Source organism: Martes martes, assembly GCF_963455335.1.
Source record: "Martes martes genome assembly, chromosome: 12".
NCBI classification, from domain to species: domain Eukaryota; kingdom Metazoa; phylum Chordata; class Mammalia; order Carnivora; family Mustelidae; genus Martes; species Martes martes.
This window is the reverse complement of record NC_137900.1, coordinates 41,740,762-41,766,555: the sequence shown is the minus strand read 5'-3', so window position 1 is coordinate 41,766,555 and position 25,794 is coordinate 41,740,762. Positions and strand designations below refer to the sequence as shown.

Sequence of the window (25,794 nt, the reverse complement as noted above, 5' to 3'; positions counted from 1 at the left end):
CGAGATCAGTAAAAGTAACTTGTCAGTATTCTGGACAATGTAATTTAGAGTGACCAAATTTATCCTGTTTGTCTTTCCTTTTGTTGCCAAGACAGGTGTATTAAGGAGGACACATATTTCATGGAGCACTGGGTGTAGTTCATAAACAATGAATCTTGGAACACTGGAAAAATAAAATAAAATTAACAACAACAACAACAACAACAAAGACAGGTGTAGCTCTGGTCTGGGTTTACTGTAAAAGATGAATTCAGTGGTTCTTAATGTAAGCAGTTATCTTCACATCTGCAGTTTTAATCATTCAGTTGTTAGGTAATAATTATCCATTCAGATGAGAAAATCTGCCAAATGGTCGGGCGGCATCATGCTGCATTCTCTTCAAATGGTATTCAGTTTGTTTAAATAACTACAAATCTTTCCACATTTGTTTCTGTTTGTTGTGTCAAACATAGATACAGCATGATGGCATTGGTGAATGGCTGTTTAAGTTTAAAACTATTTTTTGTGTGGGTGGGTTTTATTCTTTTTATTCTTAATTCCCAACTTTTATATCACGTAGGACAATACTATAGACTGCTGAATAGGATTCTTCATTGTACTTTTAAAAACTTAAACTACAAACATTTCTTTCAATGCCAGTCATATTTTCTAATGAGCTGGGAAGGCATTTTTCTCACACACCTGGAAAATATTCCTATTTTACTCTCTGAGGTATAATGACACTTGATTTTATAGCAATTATTCCAGGAGAAATCTTGCCTAGAGTGACATGTTTAGTCAAGTTATATGTGCCAGGATTCAGGGCATACTGCCCCAACGTAGGGCACCCTGGCCTGTTCCCCTGATGCAGGTCGTAAAAACCCTCATGTGAGAGATGCCCTCCCTGTACCTGGAGAAAAGAACATCCTTACCTCCAGAGATGCAGGGGCCCTGGGAAGGATCCGAATGTACACACCTTGCTAAGTTTTCCCCCGTTTCCCCACTTAGCTCATACTCTTGTCCTATCAAATTTCGCTGACTTTCCACCCTCAAGCAAACCTAGTGTCAAAATATTCCTGTTTAACCATTTCTTCTGGTCTTCGCTGTCTTATGAAGGCTCTGTGTCACATAAAAGTTAACATAAATCAATACTTATATATACTTTTCTCTTGTTAATCTGTTTTTTATTACAGAGATCCAGCTGGAAACCTTAGATGAATAGAGGAAAGGTATTTTTTCCTCCCCTGAATATGCATTCAGCTTTGAGAAATCAGAATTAGTTTTGCATTTAACATGAGATCTACTCGATTTTCAGTGATTTACTTCCTTGTGAAATAATCATGCCTCTAGTAATCTAAAGGAAAAAAACCCCACAAATGCATAAGAGTCTCTTAATGGAAAATGTTTTATTTGTACATGAATTAAACTTCAAAAAAATCTTAGGCATAGGCTGAAAAGACAGTCTCTTTGGCACGTAGACTATTCAAGAATCAGAACTTCGCAGAACAGAGAATAATGATAATGGTAATATTTAGTAATAAATTCCATACTTCCTGATTTATTACTGACTGTTCCGTCAGTTGGACCACATTGTCTTCCCAAAGGGTAGGCCCTGTTAATATGGGCCAGAGAATGTTTTTGTCTTCCCTGTGTTTCTTCTTAGTTAATAACATTTCCATTTCTATCAGTCCTTAGAACTATAAACAGAGTTTCATCGTTCATTTTTTAATAAGAAATACGGCCTGTTTCTCTAAAACTTTTCATAGTAATAGATCTACCACTTCATTTGCCATGCTCATGCTGTACTTTTATACTTTGCTATCAGGGCCAAATTCTAATCCTATAAGAGCTGGAAATTGAAACAAATTATAAAGCAAAACAAAAAGAGCTCTCTCTAGATATTCCATTTCTTGCCATTATGGTTCTATTTTCTTAATTGTTCTACAGAATTATAAAGGAAATGTAAAGCCTAAAAATTCTATGTATGAGGGTTGGAAATAATTTCCAACTTCCATAGCATTGAGTTATTTTGTGTAGAATATATTTTTAATCTCTGCCTAGTCATTTTTTTCCACCTTAATAAATGGTCGTGTTCCTTGGCATTTGCGATCTTTTCTTTTGTAAAGCAGGAGTTGACATTTAAACTGAAAAGGAGAGAGAAAGTTGAGATGAGCAGAAATGTCATTGTGCCCATTTCTTTTTCCCGTCTTCCCTCTGTAGGAAAAACATTGCAAGAAGAGCAGATTGAAAGGGTAATGTGGCATAAGCTTTAGTGCAGGCGTACTGAGGATAGAGTCTTTCCAGAGTGTTCTCCCAGACAGGGTGGTGTCACATGACAACCTCTCCCTACTCTTGATGCTTGCCAGTAGGACTTTTTTATAGACAGAAGTAACACAAACATTTAATTGGAGCCAAAATGAATTTTAAATGTCTGCAATTTCCCCTGAAAGATATAGTCAATAAAAGAAAAAGATAGCGGGTATGAAAAGAAGGAGAAGAATTTATTGTGTTGAGGAAATTACTTTTCCTTTTTTTTTTTTAAACGATGAAAATGCTAAATTCTATCTGGCAGTCATCCTGCCTTTAATATGTATATTCAGCTCCAATAGTCCTAGCTCAGGGCATATATCAAGCAAGCCACAAAAATCTATGAGAATCACTCTAATGCAGTACTTCAAATATATTCAAAGCCTCATACATTTCCTCTAACATGGAAACTTTTATAGGAAAATTTTTTTAAAAAAATCAGTGTTTCTACCTCCACAAAAAGTGTGCAGAAATAGAGAACATCACTGAACAGTAGTTCATTTCTTTAAAATTGTTGATTTCACTTTTTTTTTAAATGAGAAACTACTATTGATCTGAAGCCATCTTAATCTCTAGTCTAAGTATGAAAATTTTCCTTCCTGGGAAACAAGATAAAAGAGTCATGAGGGTTACCAGTGAACTAGCAGACAAATGTTTAATTTGCATTGTGAAACAGATAGACCATCTTTTTATTTTACCAAAAAAAGCATAATTTTACATGTAAACAAAAAAACAGTTGTGGTTTTAATTTTGATACCTGTTCACTGATATGCATGGAACATAGATAAATATATAAAGTGGGCTAAATTTATGTGCATCTCTCTGTGATAGTGAAAATAAAAGAAATTTAGTATCAGTTTCACAAATTCATTTCCTTGGTGGCCAGTTTGAGATTCGGGTATAGATCCAAGATGCTAGAGGTAAACCTTTAGTTCTTGACTGTTGAATATGACGTTATTAATCACTAGATCTGACAGGATCTAATTTCACACTGTGATTTCAATCAGTACTTTGTTCTTAAAACTGAGTTGTGTTAAGTACATTTCTTTTGCGCTCAGCGCCTCTTATGTTTCCTTTTAGAAATCCCCTTTGCCTTCCTTGCCGCACCTTTACCCTAAGTACAACTTCAGCAGCACTAACCCATTTGCTGATTCTCTACAGTTCAACGCCGACAAGGTTGGATAATGCCATTGTCTTGCCATTGCCTTTTGCAAACGTTTCATTCTTTGTTACTATGCCTGTGTCCTAGTTCACTGTTTACTAAATTTGGGCAGGGAAGAAAACAAAACAAGATAAAACAAAACTGTGTGTTTGGAGTGGGCATGCAAATCCTTTCTTAAGCACATTTTTTTGCCAGAGCATATTCATTTTTATAGCTGAAATTAGATGGTCCTCTTGAACAGTAGGGGAGAATCGTGAGTCCAATGCCTTTCCTCTGTTTTGTTGTGAGTTTAATTTTCTGATATTTAAATTTTTGCTAATTGCCAAATGTATGAACTACCTTCACACAAAATTTATTTAAAGCCTTGTATTCGTTTAAGTCCTTCTCAGACTTATACAAGGTAGTCCTAAAAGCCCTTGCGTGTGTTAGTCACTCCACAGATAACTGGGTATATGCAGGAGTGTGTTGAATGTTCATAAAATGTGTCCATGTAAGTGCCTGAATCAGGAAACATGTAACTGTTTCAATGCTTGTAAACCTAGACGTGGATATTCTCCTATTCTAATGGAATTCCAAACCCAAAACTAAAACAAAAACTTACAAGAACTTGTTCATTATAATTTGATCATGATAAGGAAGGAAGCTTTCAACAATTTCAGGAAACATTTTATGACTTTTCATTGGCTTTTCATGTTGCTATAATATGGATAACCAAAGATGCTGTACCTGAAGGAATATGTTTTCTGTTACTGTAGGAATTACAGAATTCAAGTAGAGTTACCTTCCGTTGTTCCCCAACTAACCCTTTTGCTCCCACACCATTTAAGGTTTGTCTCAGTGTGAAATTTTCGTGAATAAGTAGGTGTGTTACGGCGTGCTGTGTGTGTGTTATACTTGTGTGCATACATGGCATGGAGTGATTTCAAGCACACTTTGCCTTTTTTTTTTTTCTCCCCGATGAAGGCTAAATGATCCTAAAGAGTTGTATTTTTATTAGTAAGCCTTTTTTTATGTGACAGTTTTTTTTTGTTTTTTATTTTCAACTAGCCAACATATAGTACATTAGTTTTTGATTAAGAAGTGTCAACAATAATCTAATTACACCGATCTCATTCAGAATAAAGGGTTACACCTAATTGCCCCTTTTTGTAAATACAAGCTTGTATTTGCTTTATGATTTATCAGTAATATTAGGATGTCATTTTAGTTTATTCACAGAATGAAAAGGTTGTGCCTAAGTAAAGTCCTGAGTGACTTTTTAGACTGGCAGATTTTGTGTTTTTTTGTTTTTTGTTTTTTGTTTTTTGTTTTTTTAAGGTAAATGGAAGCTCAGGAAAGTTACGAAGTGAAATCTATTTCATTTGCATCCATAAATTTATTAAAATTATGGGAAGTTTAAATCAGATTTGTTCCCTTTTTTAAAAATCAAATGGGCTTAATTTATACTTGCTAACATTTTCTGTTACTATAGAGAAGTATTTTTTTTTATTTTAACCAGAAAATCTGTAAATTATATATTTCCCCCTGCCCCAACCTTCATATGTTAAATAAACCTAGATTGGATCAAATGAGGTTTCTTGTTTTTTGATCATTTCATTTGTACTTTGTTGACCTGGAATTTTATGGCACAGCATTTGGGAAGATGATAGGGTTTCGTTTGCACTGGTACTTTTTGTCTGTGTGGCCAGTTGTGTTTAAACCAAACATTTTAACACAGTAGATTCTGTAACTTGAAAATCTGTTGCCTGTAAGTCTCTGCCATTCAGCTCTCCTTTACTTTACTAGAAAAACAGTACTTGATGTTTATTATATTCATTTTGGGGCAGCCTAGAATCCTGAAGTGGTTTCTGAATCAATAAAGAAAGATTACATTCAATGTTATATCATTTTAGTATTAGGTATATTTTGTGGTATTCTGATTCTTGACACCAATTAGTAATTCCTAAATATTTGTTCATGGTTATCATTTGATGTGTTCTATAGGAATTTTATTTATTTTTAATTTTTAAAAAGATTGTATTTATTTATTTGAGAGAGGGTGAGAAGCAGGCTCCCTGCTCAGCAGGGAGCCCATGTGGGGCTCAATCCCATCATGACCTGAGCTGAAGGCAGATACCCAGGCACCCCTGGAGGTTTTTTTAAATTGTAGTCTTTTTCCACATCCACACATATAAAACAAAATGAGGTATATCAGAGGTATTTTATATGAATGAAATGTAAAATAAAGAAGGATAGGAAAAATTTAGGATCAGGGCTCCAGGGACAGCTTCATACCATGGTTAGAACTTAAGTTGGGTATCTCTGTTGAATTTGGTACTGTCTTACTATGGAAATTGGAGGAGAGAGCATGGTGTAATGGAAAGCGCATTGGATTAAGAATTAAGGCAAAAGAAATCTAGTACCAGTGTGATTTTGAACAAAATCTTCTCATGGCCTCAAGTTTTTCATGTGCAAAATGAATAAAATGAACTCAGTGACTTATGGGCCTTTCGAACTCTAATATTCTATTTGACAATCTGTAATAGAAGAACTTGATACGAAGTACCTTTTTTGAAATAGGGCCCATAGCCCTTAGTGACCGCAAGTATGCCACACTTTGGGTTTGTGTGCAGTGGTCTCTCCTGTTTTCTCATTTACCTTTCAAGCCACCCTGGCAAGGGAAGGATGGTGTTGTCGCTTAAAGCCAGCTCCTCAGATCTGAGTCTGGGTGCTCTGTGCTCACTAACTGGCTCCCGTGGTAGACGAACTTGCATGTATAATGCTCATTCTCATGGCTTTGTTAAGAGAGTCATTTGGAGAGAGGATTCAGGTAGCAGTGAAGAATTATTTGTATATATATATAGTCTGACGAGCGACCTCTGGACTTTAATTGCTTGATTAACTTATTTGTTAGTTTTGTTTTTGTTTCTTGGAAGACTTCTCTAGGCCCACAAAATCTTACCCAGACCCCTGAATATTTATGAAGACTTTTGAATGGGAGTTTTTTTCCCCAAAAGGGAGAGTTTGTACAATTTTTTCTAAAGTTACTTAAGCCTTCAAATTGAAGAGTTCATTGGCCCAAGATACCAAATAACAGTATAACAAATTAACCTCTGAACATATATTTTATTTAGTGTATTTAAACTTTACCTGACTCCTGTCTACCATTATATATATATTTTTTTCTGTTATTTATGTGTCAGATATTTTAAAGCCAGTTTTTGTCAATTATACTTTTATTTCTTTTACTGAAGATTTTCTTCCTTGGACTACGCATATGCACTGCATTCTTCTTGTTCCCACAGGCACCCAGTCAGTCCGAATCCGAGCCAGAAAAGGCTCCTTTGTGCAATGTGCCTCCGCCCCCTTCTTCAGCATTTGCAGAAATGAGCGGTGATCATACACAGTCATCTGCCAGCAAACTCTCCGAAGATGTGGACAAAGAGGATGAGTTTGGTTACAGCTGGAGTAAGTTGTCTTTTGTGATGCATTGAGTTATAAGAGACATTGAAATAGCTCTGGGTTTCTTGAAGCTTATGTCCTGGATGGATAAGCATGTTTCAGCTTTATTTATACGTGCTGCGATTTTGTTTGGAAAAAATACTGTTTGTTTTGCCCGAATACAGCACGCATTCCCAAGGCATGAAATCATGTTCTTCCTTTCCTTTAAATGACTCTCCCTGCTAAAGCCCACTCTGCCCTTTGTGTGAACATTAAAGAGGGCAGGGCCGTCTCTCAGAAGCTGCTACAGGATCTGCCACCTGAGGATCTCAAACAAGTTCTTGCCGCTCCCAGACCTCAGAGTCCTCATTATAAAATCTGGTTGCTGTTGGTATCTTGCCTTGAACTCTGGCATTTTCTATACTAAGTTGGTAACACAGAATAATTGTGGAGATGGCATTGAGGCATTCGGCAAGTTGTGTAACTGCCTCAAAGTCTTTGCCTCTTGGCCACCCTTCTTTTGAAAATGTGGTCCTTACCCGAGGTTGGTAACATTAAATTTGAAATGTCTGACGCACAGGAAGCATTCAAGGGCAGCTGTTATTAGGATCATTGGGGTGTCTCTTTTTTCTAATAAAATAAGACTTTTTACAAGGAAATGTTAAAAATTTAGTGAAAAGTTACCAATGTATCAGTGCTGTAAGAAGTTTCATTTTGAAAGTATAATTATTCTAAGCCATGGTGTATGCTTTTAGGAAGTGTACAGGGTGTGAAAATTGTGCTGCTAGATCCTAGAAGGAATCAGGAAGTGAAAGTTTATAAAGTTGATGCAGTTAAGAATCAATACGGAATGCAAGACGTCAGCCGCATAGTAACATTTTCTGAGATGATTTGTGAAGTTTGCAGTTTTCTATTTTCAATAAAATAAGAATATATTGCTAATCTATTCAGGTGACCAGAATATACTCTGAGGAAAACATGAGACAGAATATCGTATCACAAGCCACCCCAAAACTTAATGCCGTAAGGGAGCAATTTATTATGGCGTCATTGTGGTTGACCGGATCCAGCTGGGCTGAGCCTTCAGGATGAAGCACTTACAGGGCTGGAAATTAGTGCTGGCGCCTGTGGCCTAGGGCACCTCCATGTAGCCTTGTCCTCTCAGATTCAAGAATAAATTCTACCTCTTGAACGTGTGGGATGGGAGAGATGAATGGTCTCACCTAATTAGGGCGTGTATCCTGAAGCTGAGACAGGTACATTGATTTGTCCTGGTCTGATAGCTCTGTGCAATGAAAACATGCATTCCCTATATTCTGGATCTGTGTACCAAGCAGCTGCCCCACACGATGTGATGTGCACGCCAGTTTTGCTGTGAGCGCAAAGCTTGCACTGGTCCGTGAAGATAAATCCTCTGAATGCTCTGTTCTCCTCTGCAAATGATAAAGTGGCATTCTGTTTTCATCAGAGTCTTTTGAGAGTTTGTTAGTGTGAATCGCCCCGGTGAACTGATCAGTCCGATCAGCTCCTCCACACTCTGCCCGCTGGATGCAGAGAAATTCCTCAGAGTTTGGGTACTCCCAGAAACCAGTCTTGAGACCTTGGTGGCCAGCTTATTTAGCTTTTGTTAGCTGCCAAGGATTGACATTTTGGTCCAAGTAATGCCCTTTTGAAGCTAAATAACCTTCCATAGTAAATCATCGGCTGTAAATTAACTTCATACCTCTAATTTTGTCGTTGTGTGTAGAAAATATCAGAGAGCGTTACGGAACCCTAACAGGAGAGCTACACATGATTGAACTAGAGAAAGGTCGTAGTGGTTTGGGTCTCAGTCTGGCTGGGAACAAAGACCGATCCAGGATGAGTGTCTTTGTGGTGGGGATTGACCCAAATGGAGCAGCTGGGAAAGATGGTCGACTGCAGATTGCAGATGAGCTTCTCGAGGTACGTTCCTATGGAGGATGCAGAATTTACTCCTCCTGAATTGGTGCGCTGGAATCCTCAGTTCTCAGAAAATCCACCGGGGCCTCATATGGTGACTGAGAAAACAACTGCTTGCCTAATAAAATAGAGGCACTGCAGCAAATTTGGCTGCAAACCAAACCTCTGCTAAGTAGAGTCCGTGTTCCCATTAACTTCCATTAAAAGGTTGCGACTGGGTAGCACCAGAAACAATTTTTGCCCCAAGATAGTAATAAAGATCACACTTCAAAAACATTTTCTTGTGTGCTGCATTTTTATCAGGAGCTTTTGAAAAGCCAAATGTCCAATCACTCCTCAGTAATGAGATTGAGCCACTGGACATTCTGGAAGTTGAATTCCTAATGGTAGACATGATGCGGGTGGTGTGCAGTAGGGTCAAGGTTAAGGCTAAGTAATGAAAACAGTAACTCAGCCGCCCAAACAGAATACATTTCTGGACCATACTTTCTAGTGTTTAGAATTGCATTTGCCTGTTTTGTTTGTCCTTGCCTTCTGGAAGCTGGGATCCACGTGCCTATATATTGCCTTAATACTCTTACTCGCACTCTTGTTTCTTTATTGGCTGGGAAGGTTCAGTCAGCAATGGCTGAATGACTAGATAACTGGCAGTTTCTATTTGGTACTTTCCGCTTCCCAAATCCCGAATCTGCCTGTGGTGCTCCTCCCTGTGGCCTAGTCCCACGGTCTGAGTTTTGAGATTAACTAAAACCTATAGGGGGCATCCCAAGATGATCTGTGCAGGTCATTAGTGCCTCCAGGAGAGCCTTTGTTTTGTACAGAACATGCTGGAAGCCTGGTGCCTGCCAGGAATTTCACTCTCTACTTTTCTACAGTCAGTCCAGGTGGTGCCTCTGTTGTCTGTGGAGATCAGACCACCTGCATGTCATTTTAATGTTGGCTTTAAACATGGGCTTGTCTTTTCACCATCAAAGTCAGGTTCATGTTCTGGGAAGGAAAATACATGTAATATTTCAAAAGAAGGGAAAAATTACCTTTTTATTAGCTAGATAGGATAATAAAGGGTTAGCCAATTCCAAATTTCAGGCTCAGTTAATGCTATTTGTTTCTCACAGATCAATGGTCAAATTTTATATGGAAGAAGTCATCAGAATGCTTCTTCAATCATTAAATGTGCTCCTTCTAAAGTAAAAATAATTTTTATCAGGTAAGCATTTTCTTTTTTCTAGATTACTAAATACCTTTTTTTAGTCTTTCGATTCAGAGTTCTTTTAAATGAAAATAAAACATTTCTAAATGAGTATTTTAGTCCCGGGTCTTTGGGCTTGTAGAATTTTCTCTAATAATCCTAATGAGTCTTCAAGGAGAAGAATGAAAATAATATGAATCATTATGTTGTGATAGGTCAGTGCTTTTTCTTTTAGAAATAAAGATGCAGTGAGTCAGATGGCTGTATGTCCTGGAAATACAGTAGAACCTTTGCCTTCTACCTCAGAGCATTCTCAGAATAAGGAGGTATGTATCTTGTGTTTGTTTCTCTGGGAAGATTTTATTGATATGCTATGTATTATTTGAGCAAACAAGTATCAATCCCTTACAGGAATGTTAAAGATAAATGACTCATGGTCTTGGCCCCAAAGGGGCTTAGTACAAGAAACACTCATGTAAGCAAGCACACCACGTTCATGAAGGGTCTACATAGGGAATAAGGAAGGTAGAAAAAGTTGTCAAGTCTCCTTCTGCAGAGATCGTGACAATGACTCTCTAGGTGAGATGACATGTGAAGTATGTGTTGGAAGTAGAAGACACGGGGGGGCAAAAACATTCCAGGCAGGGGGCGTGGACTAAGGAATGGCAGGCAGGCTCTGGCAGATACAGGGAATGAGAACTACAGGGCAGCACTGAATAGTGGGGAGGCTGAGATGAGCACTGGGGAGCTGGTGAAGAAAAGGTCCCTGGGAAAGGCGAGATAGGGTCAGATCATGAGAACTGTGATGGGGACTTCGTCTTTGATGCCTTAGGGAACTCAAAAGAGTAAGAATTGTATTTTCAAGTACTTCTCTGGAAATAGTGCAGAGAAAATATCAGAGGTTTCAAGGAAGAGAAGTTAAGGTAAAGGGAATAAGAATTTTAGAGGGATAGTTCAGGAGAAAGATAATGAAGGCCTGAACTAATGCAAGGAAAGAAAGAAAGAGAGAGAAGGAGGGAGGGAGAAAGAAAGAGAAAAAAGAAAAGAAAGGAAGAAAGAAAATAGAGAAAGAAAAGAGGGAAAGAAAGAGAAAAGGAAGGGAAGGAAGGAAGGAGAGAGAGGGAGAGAGAGAAGGAGAGATAGATATAGAAAGAAAAGAAGGAAGGAAGAAAATGATTAAGTCAGAAGTTTCAGAAGTTTAGGATCCAACTTAGCATTACCTTATCCCTAACTAAATGTACTCAGTGAGGAACAGCCAGTGGTTGGGTATCTATCCAACAAGTATTTACAGACTGTCTGCCTTGTACCAGGTACTTCTTTTTGGGCTGGGATTAGGCTGGTGAATGCAACAGACAAGATGTAGACAGCTTCTGGATGGTTGACATGGTGACTTGGTGGATGGCTGACTTTTACCAAAACAGAAAACATTTAAAAACAGATATTTGTAAAAATCGAAAATGTTCTATTTGAGGCAGCTTTAGGGTGAAGTGCCTGTTGAAAAGCCTGATAGAGATATACGTTGGGACTTTTGTTCTAGAGCTTAGAGATGAATTCCCATAGATGCATAGTTGTTATCTGGTGGCCATAGGAGCTCTTCTGTACAGAGAATACTGAGAAGAAGGGGGCCAAGGTCAGAATTCTTTAGTAAAACAAGGGGGAAGCCTAACAAAGAGTGGCCAGAGGTAACAAGGAAGGACCAGGCAAGCACGTTGCGTAGAGCTGAGGAGGACACGTTTCAAGAAGGAGAGTATATTCTGCAATCTTGAATGCTGAGGAGAGGTCAAGTAAGGAGATGAATAGAGTCCATTGGACTTGGCAATTTGCTGATCACTAGAGTTTTTTGAGAAAGCAAATGATGGATTAAAAAAAAAATTAGAAAAGAAAAGGCAGCGGCTAAAGGGTAACCTAGAATTTAGAGGGTTTTTTGGTGAGACTTTTGATGTGCCAAAGCCCGAGATACTTGTTAAGGATGAATAAAGGGAAGCAAAGAGAATGAAAAGCTGACAGTGAGAGGGGCCACAATGATTACAGTGCGAGAGAAAACGCTCCCCCGGAAGGAGCGTGTGAGCACTGGGCTGTCTCTACATGATGAACGCCACTTGATCTGGTGAACTGAGAAATCATTCATAATAGTGAACTGAGTCAGGTGATTTTTCAAGATTATAAAGGAGAAAATTTTATTTTCATACAAATTGTACCACAGATAAAGCCCTTAAGAAAATAGAATATTTTAATAATTTTTAAGTAAAACATTTAATAGCTCCTAAATTCCCTTGATGACTAACATAGGGAAGAACAGTGGATGGTGCCTCTGCTTGAGTCCTGTGTGCTAGTGAGTCCCACTGCTAGGTAGCTGGGCTGCCATTACATTTCATTAGAGAATAAATCCAGGCCGTCTGGAGAACCGCTTTGTGTCTCTGTGCTCGAAAATAATTTTTGTCTAATCATACCTTATTAGTCTTTTGAAGAGAATATAATGTTCATAAATGTCATGAAATGTTAATAATAATTATAACACGTGAAATAATTTTGATGCAAGTGACCCTTATTAAGCAAACAAAAATACGTACACCTCAGTTGTCTATTTTGCCATTTCCTTCCCTCTGTCAGCCTGAGCCAAGTGGTACTACTTCTGATACAGCTGTGGACCTCTGTTCATTTAAAAACGTGCAACATCTGGAGCTTCCCAAGGTAAATGTGCTTTGAGTTGAATTTTTACACCAGTAATCTGATTCTCTGGTTCTCAGAAATGTGGTCTCTGGACCAGCAGCATCAGCATCACCTGGGTTCTTGCTAGAATTGCAGATGTTTGGCCCATCCATACCTACTGAATGAGAAATTCTGGGGGTGGACCCACAGTTTGCATTTTTATAAGCCTTCTGAGTGATTCCATGCACACAAAGATTTGAGAATTATTGTATTAATTGATACTTTAGCAGGGATTAAGCTTTTCCTGCCTTTGTGATTATCCCAAGGTATGACATTTAGCAGTGTCTTTTTTTTTTTTTTTTAAGATTTTATTTATCCATTTGTGAGAGAGAGACAGAGCGCATGAGAATGGGGTGAAGGACAAAGTAGAAGCAGGCTCCCCACTGAGCAGGGAGCCCAGTGCAGGACTCAATCCTGGGACTAAGGGATCATGACTTGAGCCCAGGGCAGAGGCTTAACTGGCTGAGCCGTCCACATGCCCCTCTCCTTTGATACATTTACTAAGGGCCTGCTCTGGAGGAAATAAAAAGAAGAAAGAAACAAATTATAGTCTTTGCCTTTCATAAAACTGAAAGTTCAGATTTCTAGAAGCTTCACTGATAAGCATCAGTGAAGTATTTACTTCTGAAAAGATCTGAACATTAGGTTCAAATGACCACTTTTGAGGAGGTGGTTTGCTGAACAGAAACCTGCAAATGCTCTAAGGTGCTGCAGGCTCATGCTGGAACGCAGGCAGGGGCGGGCAGTGGATGCAGGAGAATATTCACAGAGAGAGCAGCAAAGCGCACAGGGAGAAGAGGAAGGAAAGCCAGGGGTTGGCATGGAGCAGGGCTGTATTTACTGCAGGCCGACAGAAGAGAAGGGGTCCACAGGCCACTGTCCAGCTATGAGGCAGGGCAGCATGGTGCTTGCGCGCCTTGGCTCCAGAATCTGGGTTCAGTCCTTGCTTCATCAAGTACATGCCTGACACGTTATGTGATCTTCCTTTGCCTCAGTTTTCTCACCAGTAAACTGGAGATGATAATATTACCTTTGACCTAATTGTTAAAGATTAAATGAGTCGTTTGTAAGTAGTTGGCATAATGATGGCCTGTGCTTTGCACTATTCAAGTCATTATGAAGTCGGAAACCATGAGTTTCTGAATGCTGCACAGAATGTGTGCTTAAAAACATCTTTTGAGGAAGCCCTTGCTAAAAATGGCAGGTTAAAAAACACAGCATACTATATAAACCTGTCCACGCTGAACCCATTATTAGTCGACCGTGCAGACAAAACTCAAGAAGGTGAAGAAGGGAGAATTAACCAGCCTGCTAACATTCATACCTCATCTGCAACTTTTTGTCATTTATACTACCTTGTATTTTTAAAAATTATGATTATTTGAAAAAATTTAATGGCAAAGTCTTACATACATTATGTTGTTTACTTCTCAGCAACCTGTGAGGTCGTTTTATTTTTCCCTCTTATAACAGTCCTCATAGCTCAGAATGATAGAGTTAGAACTTAAACTCTGGTCTTACACCTCCAAGTCCCATTTCCCATTCCTTGTTTCAGCTTGCGTCTGGGGCCTATTTACCTTCCCAAAACACCTGTATGTTTTCTTATAAGAATCTTCTACTTTATTCAGACTGAATGTTTCAAGGGCCCACGGACATTTATTTTCAGAATTCATCCCTCCTTACCTGTGCTTATACAACTTGGGGTGCCCTTCTGCTTTCTTTTAGATTATCTAAGTCCTATATGACTGAAGATCTAGCTTAATCTCATGTCTGTTTATTTTGAAATATTCCTTTGATATTCTGGTCTATAGAATGCTTACTGGTAATGTCTTCATTTATTTGTCATTTAACTGTGTCTGGCTCAAACATGTATAAACATTCATGTGGATAAATTTTTTATACATCTATATTGCAAGCATGTTGAAAAAGAAGAACCTGTCCCATTATCTCATATAGTATGGGTGGCATACTTCATACTTAGTATGTATGCAGGAGGGAAGTATGCGGGAGGGAAGAATGGATGTCGGCTTACATGCTGTTGTGTTCTGGGAAAGACATCAAGTACAGGAGAGTCAGGAAGGAGAGAATGGTTTTCATAACAGTTTCAATACAGAAATGGTAGTAACAGGTCATTTCTAATTCTGTTTTGACTCCTTAGAAACTCTCTGGACAGGTTAATTATCTTTTTTTTTTTTTTTTTATGAGAGAGAGAACGTACAGCTGAGTTGGGGGTGGGGTAGAGGGGACCAGAGGGAGAGGGAGAGAGAGAATCTTAAGCAGGCTCCACGCCTAGTTTGGAGCCCACCCCGGACCTGATCTCACGACTCTGAGATCAACACTTCAGCTGAAATCAAGAGTCAGATGCTTAACCGACTGAGCCACCAGATGCCCTGATTATTTTCTTTTCTTTTTAATCTTTTTTAAATGGGAAAATAGAAATATAAACAGGAAATTTATAGTGTGTATAATCTGAACCCTTAGTGACTGACTGAAATGCTTATTCACTTTACAGACAAAAGATTTTTGATTAAAGATTTGTTTTTAAGCAGTTTTGTCCTAGGAAAGTACCTGTACCTCGAAGCAACCTTGCACGATTTTTAGAGATCGATTTCAAGTCCATACAAATTTTATAGGGTGAATGTCTTCAAATAGCATTAAGAAGTTTTTTCCTGAATTTTTGGGGAATCTTCCAAATTTCAAAATAGCTCTCCTGATAATAATGGTGGTTTAGCTTTGTTCTACTTTTAATTCTTGTTTACTCTCTTCTTGCTGTTGAATGATACAACTGTTACTCCATAATGAAGTTTCCTTAATTTGTTTCACTTTCTCTCTATGGTGGTATTTTAATAACTGGCTCAGAACAGTGTCTCTCAGACCTTTTTCTGTTATGGGCTGTATGTCCTGTGGCAGCGGAGGTGAAGAGCTAAGCGTTCAGCGGGGAACCGCATTCACACCCCGTTACCTTTACTTGTATTTCATCCTACTCTTCTGATGCCACTTGATTGTCTTTAGATGTGTTTATGGATGTGTTTATTTTTGTAGTATTTTAAGTGGGACTGGGGCATATATATACAGATGCGTAGCTCATGGCTCCTCTTAGGACACTGCCTGTTGCTAATAACAAAAAACCTTTCTCCTATACGCTTAGTGAAAGAGGGGGATTTATGGGCTCAGGTTCCTGGGCAGCGATCTTCCGGGATAGTTGATCTGTGGCTCCGTAATGTCATCAAGAGCCAGTTCTTTTCCTCTTCCTTCACAGCCGTCAGTGGTCAGCTGTATCCCAAGGCTGGTCTTCCTCTGTCTTAGAATGCCTGCCAGCCGTAGCTGGGGTCGTGTGCTGCTTCTCTCACCTGCGGTCAGGGGCTGGGAGGAAAGTGGCTGTGCCGTCATTCTGAGTAAAAGTCCTGAAACCCATGCTAGTTGAGTCAGCTCTGTTCACACACCAGCTCCTGAGCTTGGGACTGTGGCCACGGGGTTAGAACTGTACTGTTGACCCAAGTCATTCAGACTCCGTCCTTGGAGTTATTTATCCACTGTTACATAACAAATTACCACAAAATTTAGAATCTTAAAACAATAAACATTTATTATCTCTGTTTCTGTGGGTCAGGGATCTGGGAGCCATTCAGCTGGGCGGTCTGGTCAGACTCTGTGCAGTTTGACAGCAAAGTGCCAGCTAGGTCTGGGGTCTTGGAAATGCTTGACCCAGACCGGAAGAGCCACATCTGAGATGGCTGACTTAAATGAGCACTGGGAGGAAGCCACATTGGCTCTCTGTGGGGCTGCTTTCATGTCCTCATAACATGGACCTGGCTTCCCTCAGAGCATGGGATCCAAGAGAGCGCAAGGACAGAGCTCTGATGCCTTTGACCTAGGTGTGAAAATACGCACCATTCCTTCTGCTTTATTCTCTATTTTGCAGTCAAGTAACCCAAGTCCAGCGCACGTTCAGGATCCCCTTCTTGAAGGAGTTTGTGAGCATATTTTAAACTCACCACCCAAAACACAGGCAGAGAGAGAATGAGCAAGGGCGAGAGCATGCTCTTGTATATTGTTTGAGGCAGCAGGGGGAGGGGGTGGGATATTCTGACAAAAATCTAGGAGCCTGTATGAAGGAATATGATAATGTAGTTAAGTAAACAACCAGCAAATGCCCTCTGGACCGCTAAGGTACTTTTCTGACTACAGATAAGAGAATAGACAATGATAGAATCAGATCTCAGAGTTGAAAACATACAGTCATTGGAGATGTAGCGTATTACTTATTCAAACAAATGTTTCTTTGTGGTAATAGGAAAGGCCATTGGTATAGAAAATCCCAAATAGAGTGTTTAGCTAAATTAGATGTATTTGTCTTTTTGGTAGCACATTCACCTTCCTTCATTAAGCCTGATTCTTTTACCAGCTAGATCGGGACTCAGGGTCTCAAAATCCTGGCAAGTTTAGAAAATGTATCTGAAATATATTTGATTATTTCCCGTAGGGTAATAAGTAGAAGGAAGGTATGTGTAATAACAACACTGTATATAGCACGTCAGGTTTCCAGTCCCTTTCTTACTACACCTGATCCGCACAGCAGTCTCATGGTTGGGCAAGAACAACATGGTTTGAACTATGTGGGTCCACTTCTAAGTGGAGGTTTCTGATAAATGCAGTATAGGACCACAAATGTATTTTCTCTTCCTTATGATTTTTGTAATAACATTTTCTTTTCTCTAGCTTCATTCGAAGAATACAGTATATACTCCACATAACATACAAAATGTGTTATTCAGCTGTTTTAATTGATAACACTTTCAGTCAACAAGGCTCTAAATAGTTCATTTTTTGAGGAGTCAGAAATTATGCATGGATTTTCATATGTGCAGAGGGATCAGCACCCAACTCCCACATTGTTCAAGGATCAGCTGTGTTATTACTCATTGTTTAGATAAGAAAATTGAGGTTTAGACACGTTATGTGGCATATCCAACTTCCTACAGCTAGACAGGAAGTAAATGAGAACCGAACTCTGCTCACCCTAAAAATGCAGTTTTCTGTGTCTTACAAATGTGACTGATTCTGCAGAAAGAGAGTGTGGTGTAGAGAGATGCACAATGATGGTCGAAACTCATCAAACATGAATGCTTTGCCTCAGAAAAGCCCCGATGTTGATAATCTTTAAAATGATGGTGTGGCCTTATCTTGATTTACAGTCATGATCCTAAATGGCTGGTGGCAAGCACGGCTCTCACGTATACATTTCATAGAAACCATGGCAAAATCTCCTTTTTCTCTCTTTTGCTTTACATTTTCCTGGGTAGAAACTATAATGAAAATGGTTGCTAGCTCTAACCAGAGTGAAAATACTCAAAACCCCATTTTAATTTTATTAATGTAAACATTACAGAAACACAAAAGTCTTACTATTGAACATTTGGTCTTGATAAAAGAAAATGTGGAAAATATAGACAAAATACGTATAGCTTTCTAGGCTTGGCAGGTTTTCAGTGCACGTCTCTGGGCTCAGAGTTGAGTGTTTTCACTCTGCACCAAATCAAAACACAAGTGTCTGGGGAAACAATGTTGGGTATTCAGCCCCAGAAAGGACAGAGCATGCAGAAGTAATTGTAGTCTGTCTGCTCAGGAGAAGGGACAGGATGAAGGGGCCTGATTGGGTTGTTACTTCTTCGCTATAGGCCAGAAAGAGGAAGCTGGTTGATTTTTTTTTTTTTTTTAATGACTTACTGCATCACCCAGTTCACAAAACTACATTGGAAATGTTGTATATTCATTCAGTTATTGAATGCATTTTATTCTCTGGATATTTTGCTAAAAGTTACTAGAGATGTGTAACTGCATATATATGGTAAATGCACTAGAAATCGTAAACATATGGGAGGAATGAATACATTTGAATATTTGATAGAAGAAAATTTATTTCCATGAAAAAGTTTGGAAGTTTGCTTAAGAGTTTTCTGTTAATGAACTTTAGATTGGTTTTAGTCTGTTTTCTAGCCCTGGGGTAGAAGATAATGTTCAGAAGTTATGGCCATATGCCTTTCCTTTGGATAAATTTTATTTGCTTCAAGTTTTCTAAATTGTTACTATTTCTCTAGGACCAAGGGGGCTTGGGCATTGCCATCAGTGAGGAAGATACGCTTAGCGGAGTCATCATAAAGAGTCTAACCGAGCATGGGGTGGCAGCCAAGGTGAGGCCTTCTCACTGTCATAAAGTGGTGGAGAAGGGGATTAGTTCTATAAAATCACCCTAAATCTTAACATGTTTCCATTTAGGATGGACGGCTCAAAATTGGAGATCAGATTTTGGCTGTAGATGATGAAGTCGTTGTTGGCTATCCTGTTGAAAAGGTACGTTTCCCAAAGGAAGCAAATAACATTGTTAGCCCTTCCGTGGGCATGGCCAGTGTGTGTGTGGGGGGGTGGGGGTGGGGGGTATAGGGAATTGGAACCATGTAGCTTTACTAGACTTTGTATTAGATAGATATCATTAAGGAAAAGAAGAGATTCTTTGGAAGTTCTTCAATTTCTATTTTCTATTTTTCTAGTCAAATGATATTAATGTATTTTCTATTGCCTAGAAAATCTGGTGTTCAGTAGGCATTTTTGATAAATATCATTTCCATTTTCCCTTAGAAAAACTTGCAACTTCTTTTTTTTTAATTGTTTTTATTAACATGTAATGGATTATTTGCCCCAGAATCTTGTAACTTCTTTTTTTTTTTTTTTAAAGATTTTATTTATTTATTTGACAGATCACAAGTAGGCAGAGAGGCAGGCAGAGAGAGAAGGGAGGAAGCAGGCTCCCTGCTGAGCAGAGAGCCCGATGCGGGGCTTGATCCCAGGACGCTGGGATCATGACCTGAGCTGAAGGCAGCGCCTTTAACCCACTGAGCCACCCAGGCGCCCCCAGAATCTTGTAACTTCTAAACGAAGGTCAACTTCATGTTAAGACCAAAGAAATTTTTATAAATATTTGCTCCAATAAATATCCACTTTGTCTGTTGTTTTATAAACAGACTCAGTCATTAAATGCATTACTGTCATTGGGATTAAACCGTTAGGAGTTTTATTGTCCTCAAAAGTGGTAATACTTACTAGTCGTCTCACTTGAGGCATTTCCTAGATTAAGTACAAGAAAAAAAGCTGTGTTTCTTTTGAGATTTAGTGTGCAAATGTTTTTATTTCTACACTGGCCAATAAGAAGCTTAAACCATTTTTCAAATTCAACTTTAATAATTGTATAGGTTGAACCCTTTAGCCCATATGTCCATGTTCTAACTTTCCACTTGGCTTGACTCTTCTGTTGCAGTTTTCCTTACCCTGCTAAGAGTTTCCATTTTATTAAAACGGTTGTGTAAGTTGTTTCAGATTCTCAGTAGAATCAGGAAGTAGGAAAAATACTATATATATATATATATATATATATATATATATATATATATGGAGAGAGAGAGAGAGAGAATCTTCTAAGTTTGTAGGGATCCAGAGAAACGGATGAGATTAATTAGAAATGTCAAAAATTGAAAACCCCGTACTTGTATAAAGAAGAATATGGTCAAAACTAGACTTAAAATAGAAATAAACTGTGGCCTTAATATCAGCAACTGAGAAACAAGAAAGAAATGACAACCTTTCTTTCTTGACTTCTCAAGTGCTGACAAGGAAAGGGATTCCAGTTTTAACAGTGACTTACTGATTTACGTCTACTCATCTGCTTTTGAATTTTGTTTCTCTGCTACACCAACACCCTGCCAGTTTATTAGTCTTTTGAAAACAGCAAAGACAACAGTGAAACTTAGCATTCGTGCTGAGAATCGTGACCCCCAGACTGTGGCTTCAGCGGCTGGTACGGCCTGTGGAGAACAGAAAAGCAGCTCTTTGTCTCCGATGGCGCCATCTTCTGGCTCCCCGGAACCAGAGTCCATCCCAAGTAAGGGGCCAGTCTCTTGTGGTTCCTGCTTGTGTGGTGCACTGAAACCCCCCAGGGGCAGCTTCCTGCTTGGGAGCCACCTGCTTGAATGTAACTCTCTGTTTGAAAGGCCATTGCCAGGCAGTGCTTTGGTGAAAAAATGGTATAAGGAAAGGGGCTCCTGAGGAAAGATCACTGGACTGTTAGGCAGGGATCTGTGTGCCGCACATTAACGAGCCATAGGGCCTTAGGGAACACATCCTCCCACTCTGAGGCTCTAAAGCTGCTCTTTGCTCTCCAAGGATCTTTTGCTGAAGGTACCTGTGATTCCACGCATTTGACCAATGAAGTAACATCATCATTTTGAATATTCCTTTTTTTATATTGAGCAAGTAATGTAACTTCTCTAAAGCCTCAGTATTCGTTTTTTTTTTTTAAAGATTTTATTTATTTATTTGACAGACAGAGATCACAAGTAGGCAGAGAGGCAGAGGAAGGGAAGCAGGCTCCCTGCTGAGCAGAGAGCCCGATGTGGGGCTCGATCCCAGGACCCTAGGATCATGACCTGAGCCGAAGGCAGAGGCCTTAACCCACTGAGCTACCCAGGCGCCCCCAAAGCCTCAGTATTCTAATAGGTAAAATGGATACAGTGATGCCACTTTACCAGTGGTGGAATCAACAGTGCCTTGCATTACAAAAAACTCTTAAAAACAATAGTCATTGCTGAAGTTAGCACAATCGATCTGAGTTCTGTCATTTCGGAGTCGTAGAACCTTTGGATGAAAATGGTTGTATGTGGACCATGGAATGAGACTTGTGAGCATCATGAAAACGCCAGTGTAGCAAATTGAGGCAAATTATTCATTTAAGTTACTTTTTGACAAAAATTACACCGGTGTTTAATAAGACAGTAAATTTCAAGCTTTGCAGCATTGAAAAAAGTACTTAAACACATAGGCTTTTTCTGTGATGGAAGAAAAAAATCTCTTTTGGCCTCCAGACTGAAACATTAAGTTCTTTTGACAGGTTTTTAAGGATACAGCAGTTTAAAACATATATAACATAGTTAGACACAAAAAGTCTTAAAGTAATACGTATCTGGTCAAAGTAGTCCTTTATTTAGAAAGACTGGGTAGCTCACTGAAATGTTAAAAGGTTTTATGGAAATTGTCTCCTTTTTCAATTCCATGTTGATCCCAAAATAGCATTGTCTATAAAAATCTGAAATGCTACATGAAAGTGTAACGTAAGAGAAATATCTTTACACCTGCTCTTACCATTTCAGGAGCAAGAATTAGTCTGTCTCTGATTTCCTAAAAAGAGAGCCTCTTGCCTAAGGCTACTCTACCAAGTGTCTCAGCTTTTTCAAAACATGACGTGTGCTGTATGTTCTTTGGTATATCATAAAACATATGATATGAAGACTGTCATAAAACAAGTTTGAAATTATATTCTCCTTGTTTTCTCATAACCTATTCTTATCTCTTCAATCCTGAGCATATATGCACCAGATTTTAATATCTGAATTTCTAAAACATCAAGTGAGACACGCAAAGAAAGAAACTGCTTGTGAGTCTCACTTGTTGTTTTACAAATTCAGATATTAAATCCAGTTGCTTATGTGCACAGATTTGATTACATAAGAAGAGATGCTCTAGGATAGGAAGAAAAGGAAAACCAAAATCAAAACATAAAAAGCCTTGAAATGCAGGCACCACAAGCAGAATTACTGATATGATGATATGCTTTGTGTTTTTGTGGTCTTCCCAGAATGTGTTTTTAGATGAACACTACATACCTCAGTACTGAGTTGTACAAATAATAATTTCACAAGAGGTTGTTTGGCTCTTGTGAAGTGTGGCATATCAGCATGAAACCAGAGGCTCAGCTCAGCTCTCTGCTCTTGTTCCTTTACACGTACCATCCCTAGCATTTTAGAAAATGCACCATAGTGCAAAACGTAACTTTGTATCCACCACCCTAAATTAATGATGATTTAATCATTTTGTTTGATATGTTTAAAATATAACTAAAAGATTAAGGTAAATTTGAAATCTTCCTTGTCTGTAACCTTGGGCCTTTTTTCTACTCTGTCCCCCACAGGCAACCGGGTGCGGGGGGGGGGGGGGATTTTGTTGTTTATACCATCTGATCAATTTGTGTTTGTATTTCATTTCATTTTAAAATTTATTTTTAGGTACAAGCAGGTCATCAACACCAGCGATCTTTGCTTCTGATCCTGCAACCTGCCCCATTATCCCAGGCTGCGAAACAACAATTGAGATTTCCAAAGGGCGAACAGGGCTGGGCCTGAGCATCGTTGGAGGGTCAGACACTCTGCTGGTGAGGACGCTCCCCGCGGTGCTTCAGATACACAGCAGCGCCTCCAGTGAGCCCTGAGAGATTGCTATCAGGGAGAGTCCTATCTGTTTTATTAAATGAAACATAGAGGCTTAGAAAAATGCATCATTCATTGTTATTTTAATTCATAGAGCAAACATCGGAAACTGGGTACGGGGACTTTTATTTTAAGTAAGTGAGTAGTGACTCAATAAGATAGTTACACTTGTGATTGTGAACTTTTAGGTTCAAAATATTTCTGTTAGTTTACTGGTCTTTGCCATATTTTAATTTCCTTTTTACTGACAGGATATGGTTGGGTTGGGCCCATATTGAAAGGAGTCTGAAAAACTGAATAATTATGGACAAAATTTTCTAAATGTCAAAAATCTTTTAAAATCTAATTATTGCATTTGTGGCTAAGAAAAGTGAAGTATATCTATCGATTTCATTTGTGATAGGAAAGGTGATATATACCTATTATATGTACATATGTATGATTTGTATTTCATAATTTTTTTCTTTATACGTCCCTGTCATTAGAAAGATATGTAAACTTCTTTGAGTATTGTAGCAAAAATTCCATTATACTTTTCTCTGACTTTTGATATGACTCCCTATGGATCCATTGAGTATGTAACCCTTCACATTATATTTAAAAGTACAGTGTGTTTTGACTTCCTTTCTGCTTAGCAGTCCTAGGAAGGATGGGCTAAAGCATGAATATGTTTTATCTGGGCCCTTAGGGCGCCATTATTATCCACGAAGTTTATGAAGAAGGAGCAGCTTGTAAAGATGGAAGACTCTGGGCTGGAGATCAGATTCTAGAGGTACCTTTATAATTAACAAAGAAGAAGCTACTCTGGGGAGGGTGGTCTCTGTTTCCTTTGTTTCTTTCACTTCCTTTTTGCTCTTTCCTTATTTGACAGACCTGGGTCCTCACAGTGTCCCATTTCCGTACAGGTGAATGGGATTGACTTGAGAAAGGCCACGCATGATGAAGCAATTAATGTCCTGAGACAGACCCCACAAAGAGTGCGGCTGACACTCTACAGAGAGGAGGCTCCGTACAAAGAGGAAGATGTGTATGATACCCTCACTGTCGAGCTACAGAAGAAGCCAGGGAAAGGCCTGGGATTAAGTATTGTTGGGAAAAGGTACGAATGAAGAGGGCAAACCTCATGATCTTTGGAAATGATTGAATTTCAGCCCTTGTATAGCAGTAGTCAAATCTTTATCAGCTGCTGGTGTTCTGCGAGTAGTTGTAGTCAGCCCACTCAGGAAGGGAGCTAATCTAAAGACCTCATTTTGAACTTTTTAAGTCAGTCTTTTGGGGGACCTTGAGGCTATTAGATAAAAACTATTTGGTATTTCTTTCTTTTAAAAGATTTTATTTATTCGAGAGAGCGAGAAAGCACAAGAATATGAGTGGGGTGAGGAGCCGAGGGAGAAGCAGACCCCTTGCTGGGTCAGGAGCCCAACGTAGGACTCGAGTCCAGGAATGCAGGACTCGATCCCGAAACCCCGGGATCATGACCTGGGCTGAAGGCAGATTCTTAACCAACTGAGCCACCTGGGCGCCCTATTTGGTATTTCTTGAGCACCTGCTGTGTGACAGGGAATACATTAAGTTCTGGGGAACATGTTAAATAAGACATGGTTCCTGACCTCAAAAAAGTCATGATTTGGTCAATGAGAATTAAATATGTTCTTGCAACAAAAAATTCCGTTGATGAGAGACAGAGACACTGTAATTGAGCTGTAGCAACAGAGGAAAAGGGTTGAGGAAGCAGATTAAAGAAACTTTTCAGAAAAGAGATGAAATTCCAAATTATGTTTACAGAAATGATACTGGAGTATTTGTGTCAGACATTGTCAAAGGAGGGATTGCCGATGCAGACGGAAGACTGGTGCAGGGAGACCAGATACTGACGGTGAATGGAGAGGACGTCCGTAACGCCACCCAGGAGGCTGTGGCTGCTTTGCTAAAGGTAAAGCTCGAAGGCTGGTGAGGACTCTGTGCGGCAGGATGGGAGAAGGAAGAGATACTCCCTGGGCGACCACAGTCAAATAAGCACTGAGTGCTCTTTATTTAAAATGTTTTCTCAAATGAGTCACATTTCTAGGTAAGATAACCATATCTTAGTGATAAATTTCTAAATAATAAATCTGTAATAGCTCTTTATTATACTGTGTATTTTTTTATTATTAAGTAAAAGGCTTTTCAAGGTAGACATCCACTAAGGCCCCAGAGCTGGTAAATCAGAGAGTAAGATTCAAATCTGTATGTCTAACTCCAAAAATCCAGGATCTCAAAATATCTCACTGTGCTTCCACCTTAGATGATGCAGTATTTTTTGCATGCCTGTGATTTCTGTGTCAGAGGTCACAGGGAAGTTGTCTTCAATTCTTATTTTGTGTTTATAGCAATATGGCTTATGTCAGGATGCTGTAATCGGTCTGTTGGGTGCAGGTGTGGTGATAGAGAGTTTGCCCAGTTATCTGTTAAGGACAAAACAAGTTGTCATGGTCATGGTTGTCTTACTCTTTCTGTTTTGTTTTGTAAGCCTTGAGTTGGTGTATTTGGCATATCTAAACCAGTATGCTTCATGAGACAGTAGCTCGATTCTCAGTCTCTCTTCTCCTCAGCACAAACAGTCTCCATGTGAACCATGAGGTCGTGAGACCGACACTGGGTGTTGCTGCTGCTGCTGCTTGATGTTATTCTTTTTTATGTTTTAGAAAGGCTCTTTCCACAAAGGATTGGAGGTATCCTTGTCTATGGAAATCCCAAAAGGAGGAGGCCTTTCAAAAACCTAACCCTAAGGAGTCTAT

General features: G+C 39.1%; 1 protein-coding gene across 1 annotated transcript in view; it reads left to right on the top strand.

The window, feature by feature from the left end:
* Positions 1 to 25,794, top strand: part of MPDZ (multiple PDZ domain crumbs cell polarity complex component) — a 156,602-nt gene that overhangs the window by 120,638 nt on the left and 10,170 nt on the right. The window contains exons 26-37 of the mRNA XM_080819599.1: positions 6,733 to 6,895; positions 8,616 to 8,812; positions 9,925 to 10,016; positions 10,234 to 10,324; positions 12,609 to 12,689; positions 18,806 to 18,898; positions 18,984 to 19,058; positions 20,466 to 20,640; positions 22,817 to 22,962; positions 23,706 to 23,789; positions 23,923 to 24,116; positions 24,803 to 24,950. Coding sequence (XP_080675725.1) covers positions 6,733 to 6,895; positions 8,616 to 8,812; positions 9,925 to 10,016; positions 10,234 to 10,324; positions 12,609 to 12,689; positions 18,806 to 18,898; positions 18,984 to 19,058; positions 20,466 to 20,640; positions 22,817 to 22,962; positions 23,706 to 23,789; positions 23,923 to 24,116; positions 24,803 to 24,950 — 1,539 coding nt within the window. The remainder of the gene's footprint in view (positions 1 to 6,732; positions 6,896 to 8,615; positions 8,813 to 9,924; positions 10,017 to 10,233; positions 10,325 to 12,608; positions 12,690 to 18,805; positions 18,899 to 18,983; positions 19,059 to 20,465; positions 20,641 to 22,816; positions 22,963 to 23,705; positions 23,790 to 23,922; positions 24,117 to 24,802; positions 24,951 to 25,794) is intronic.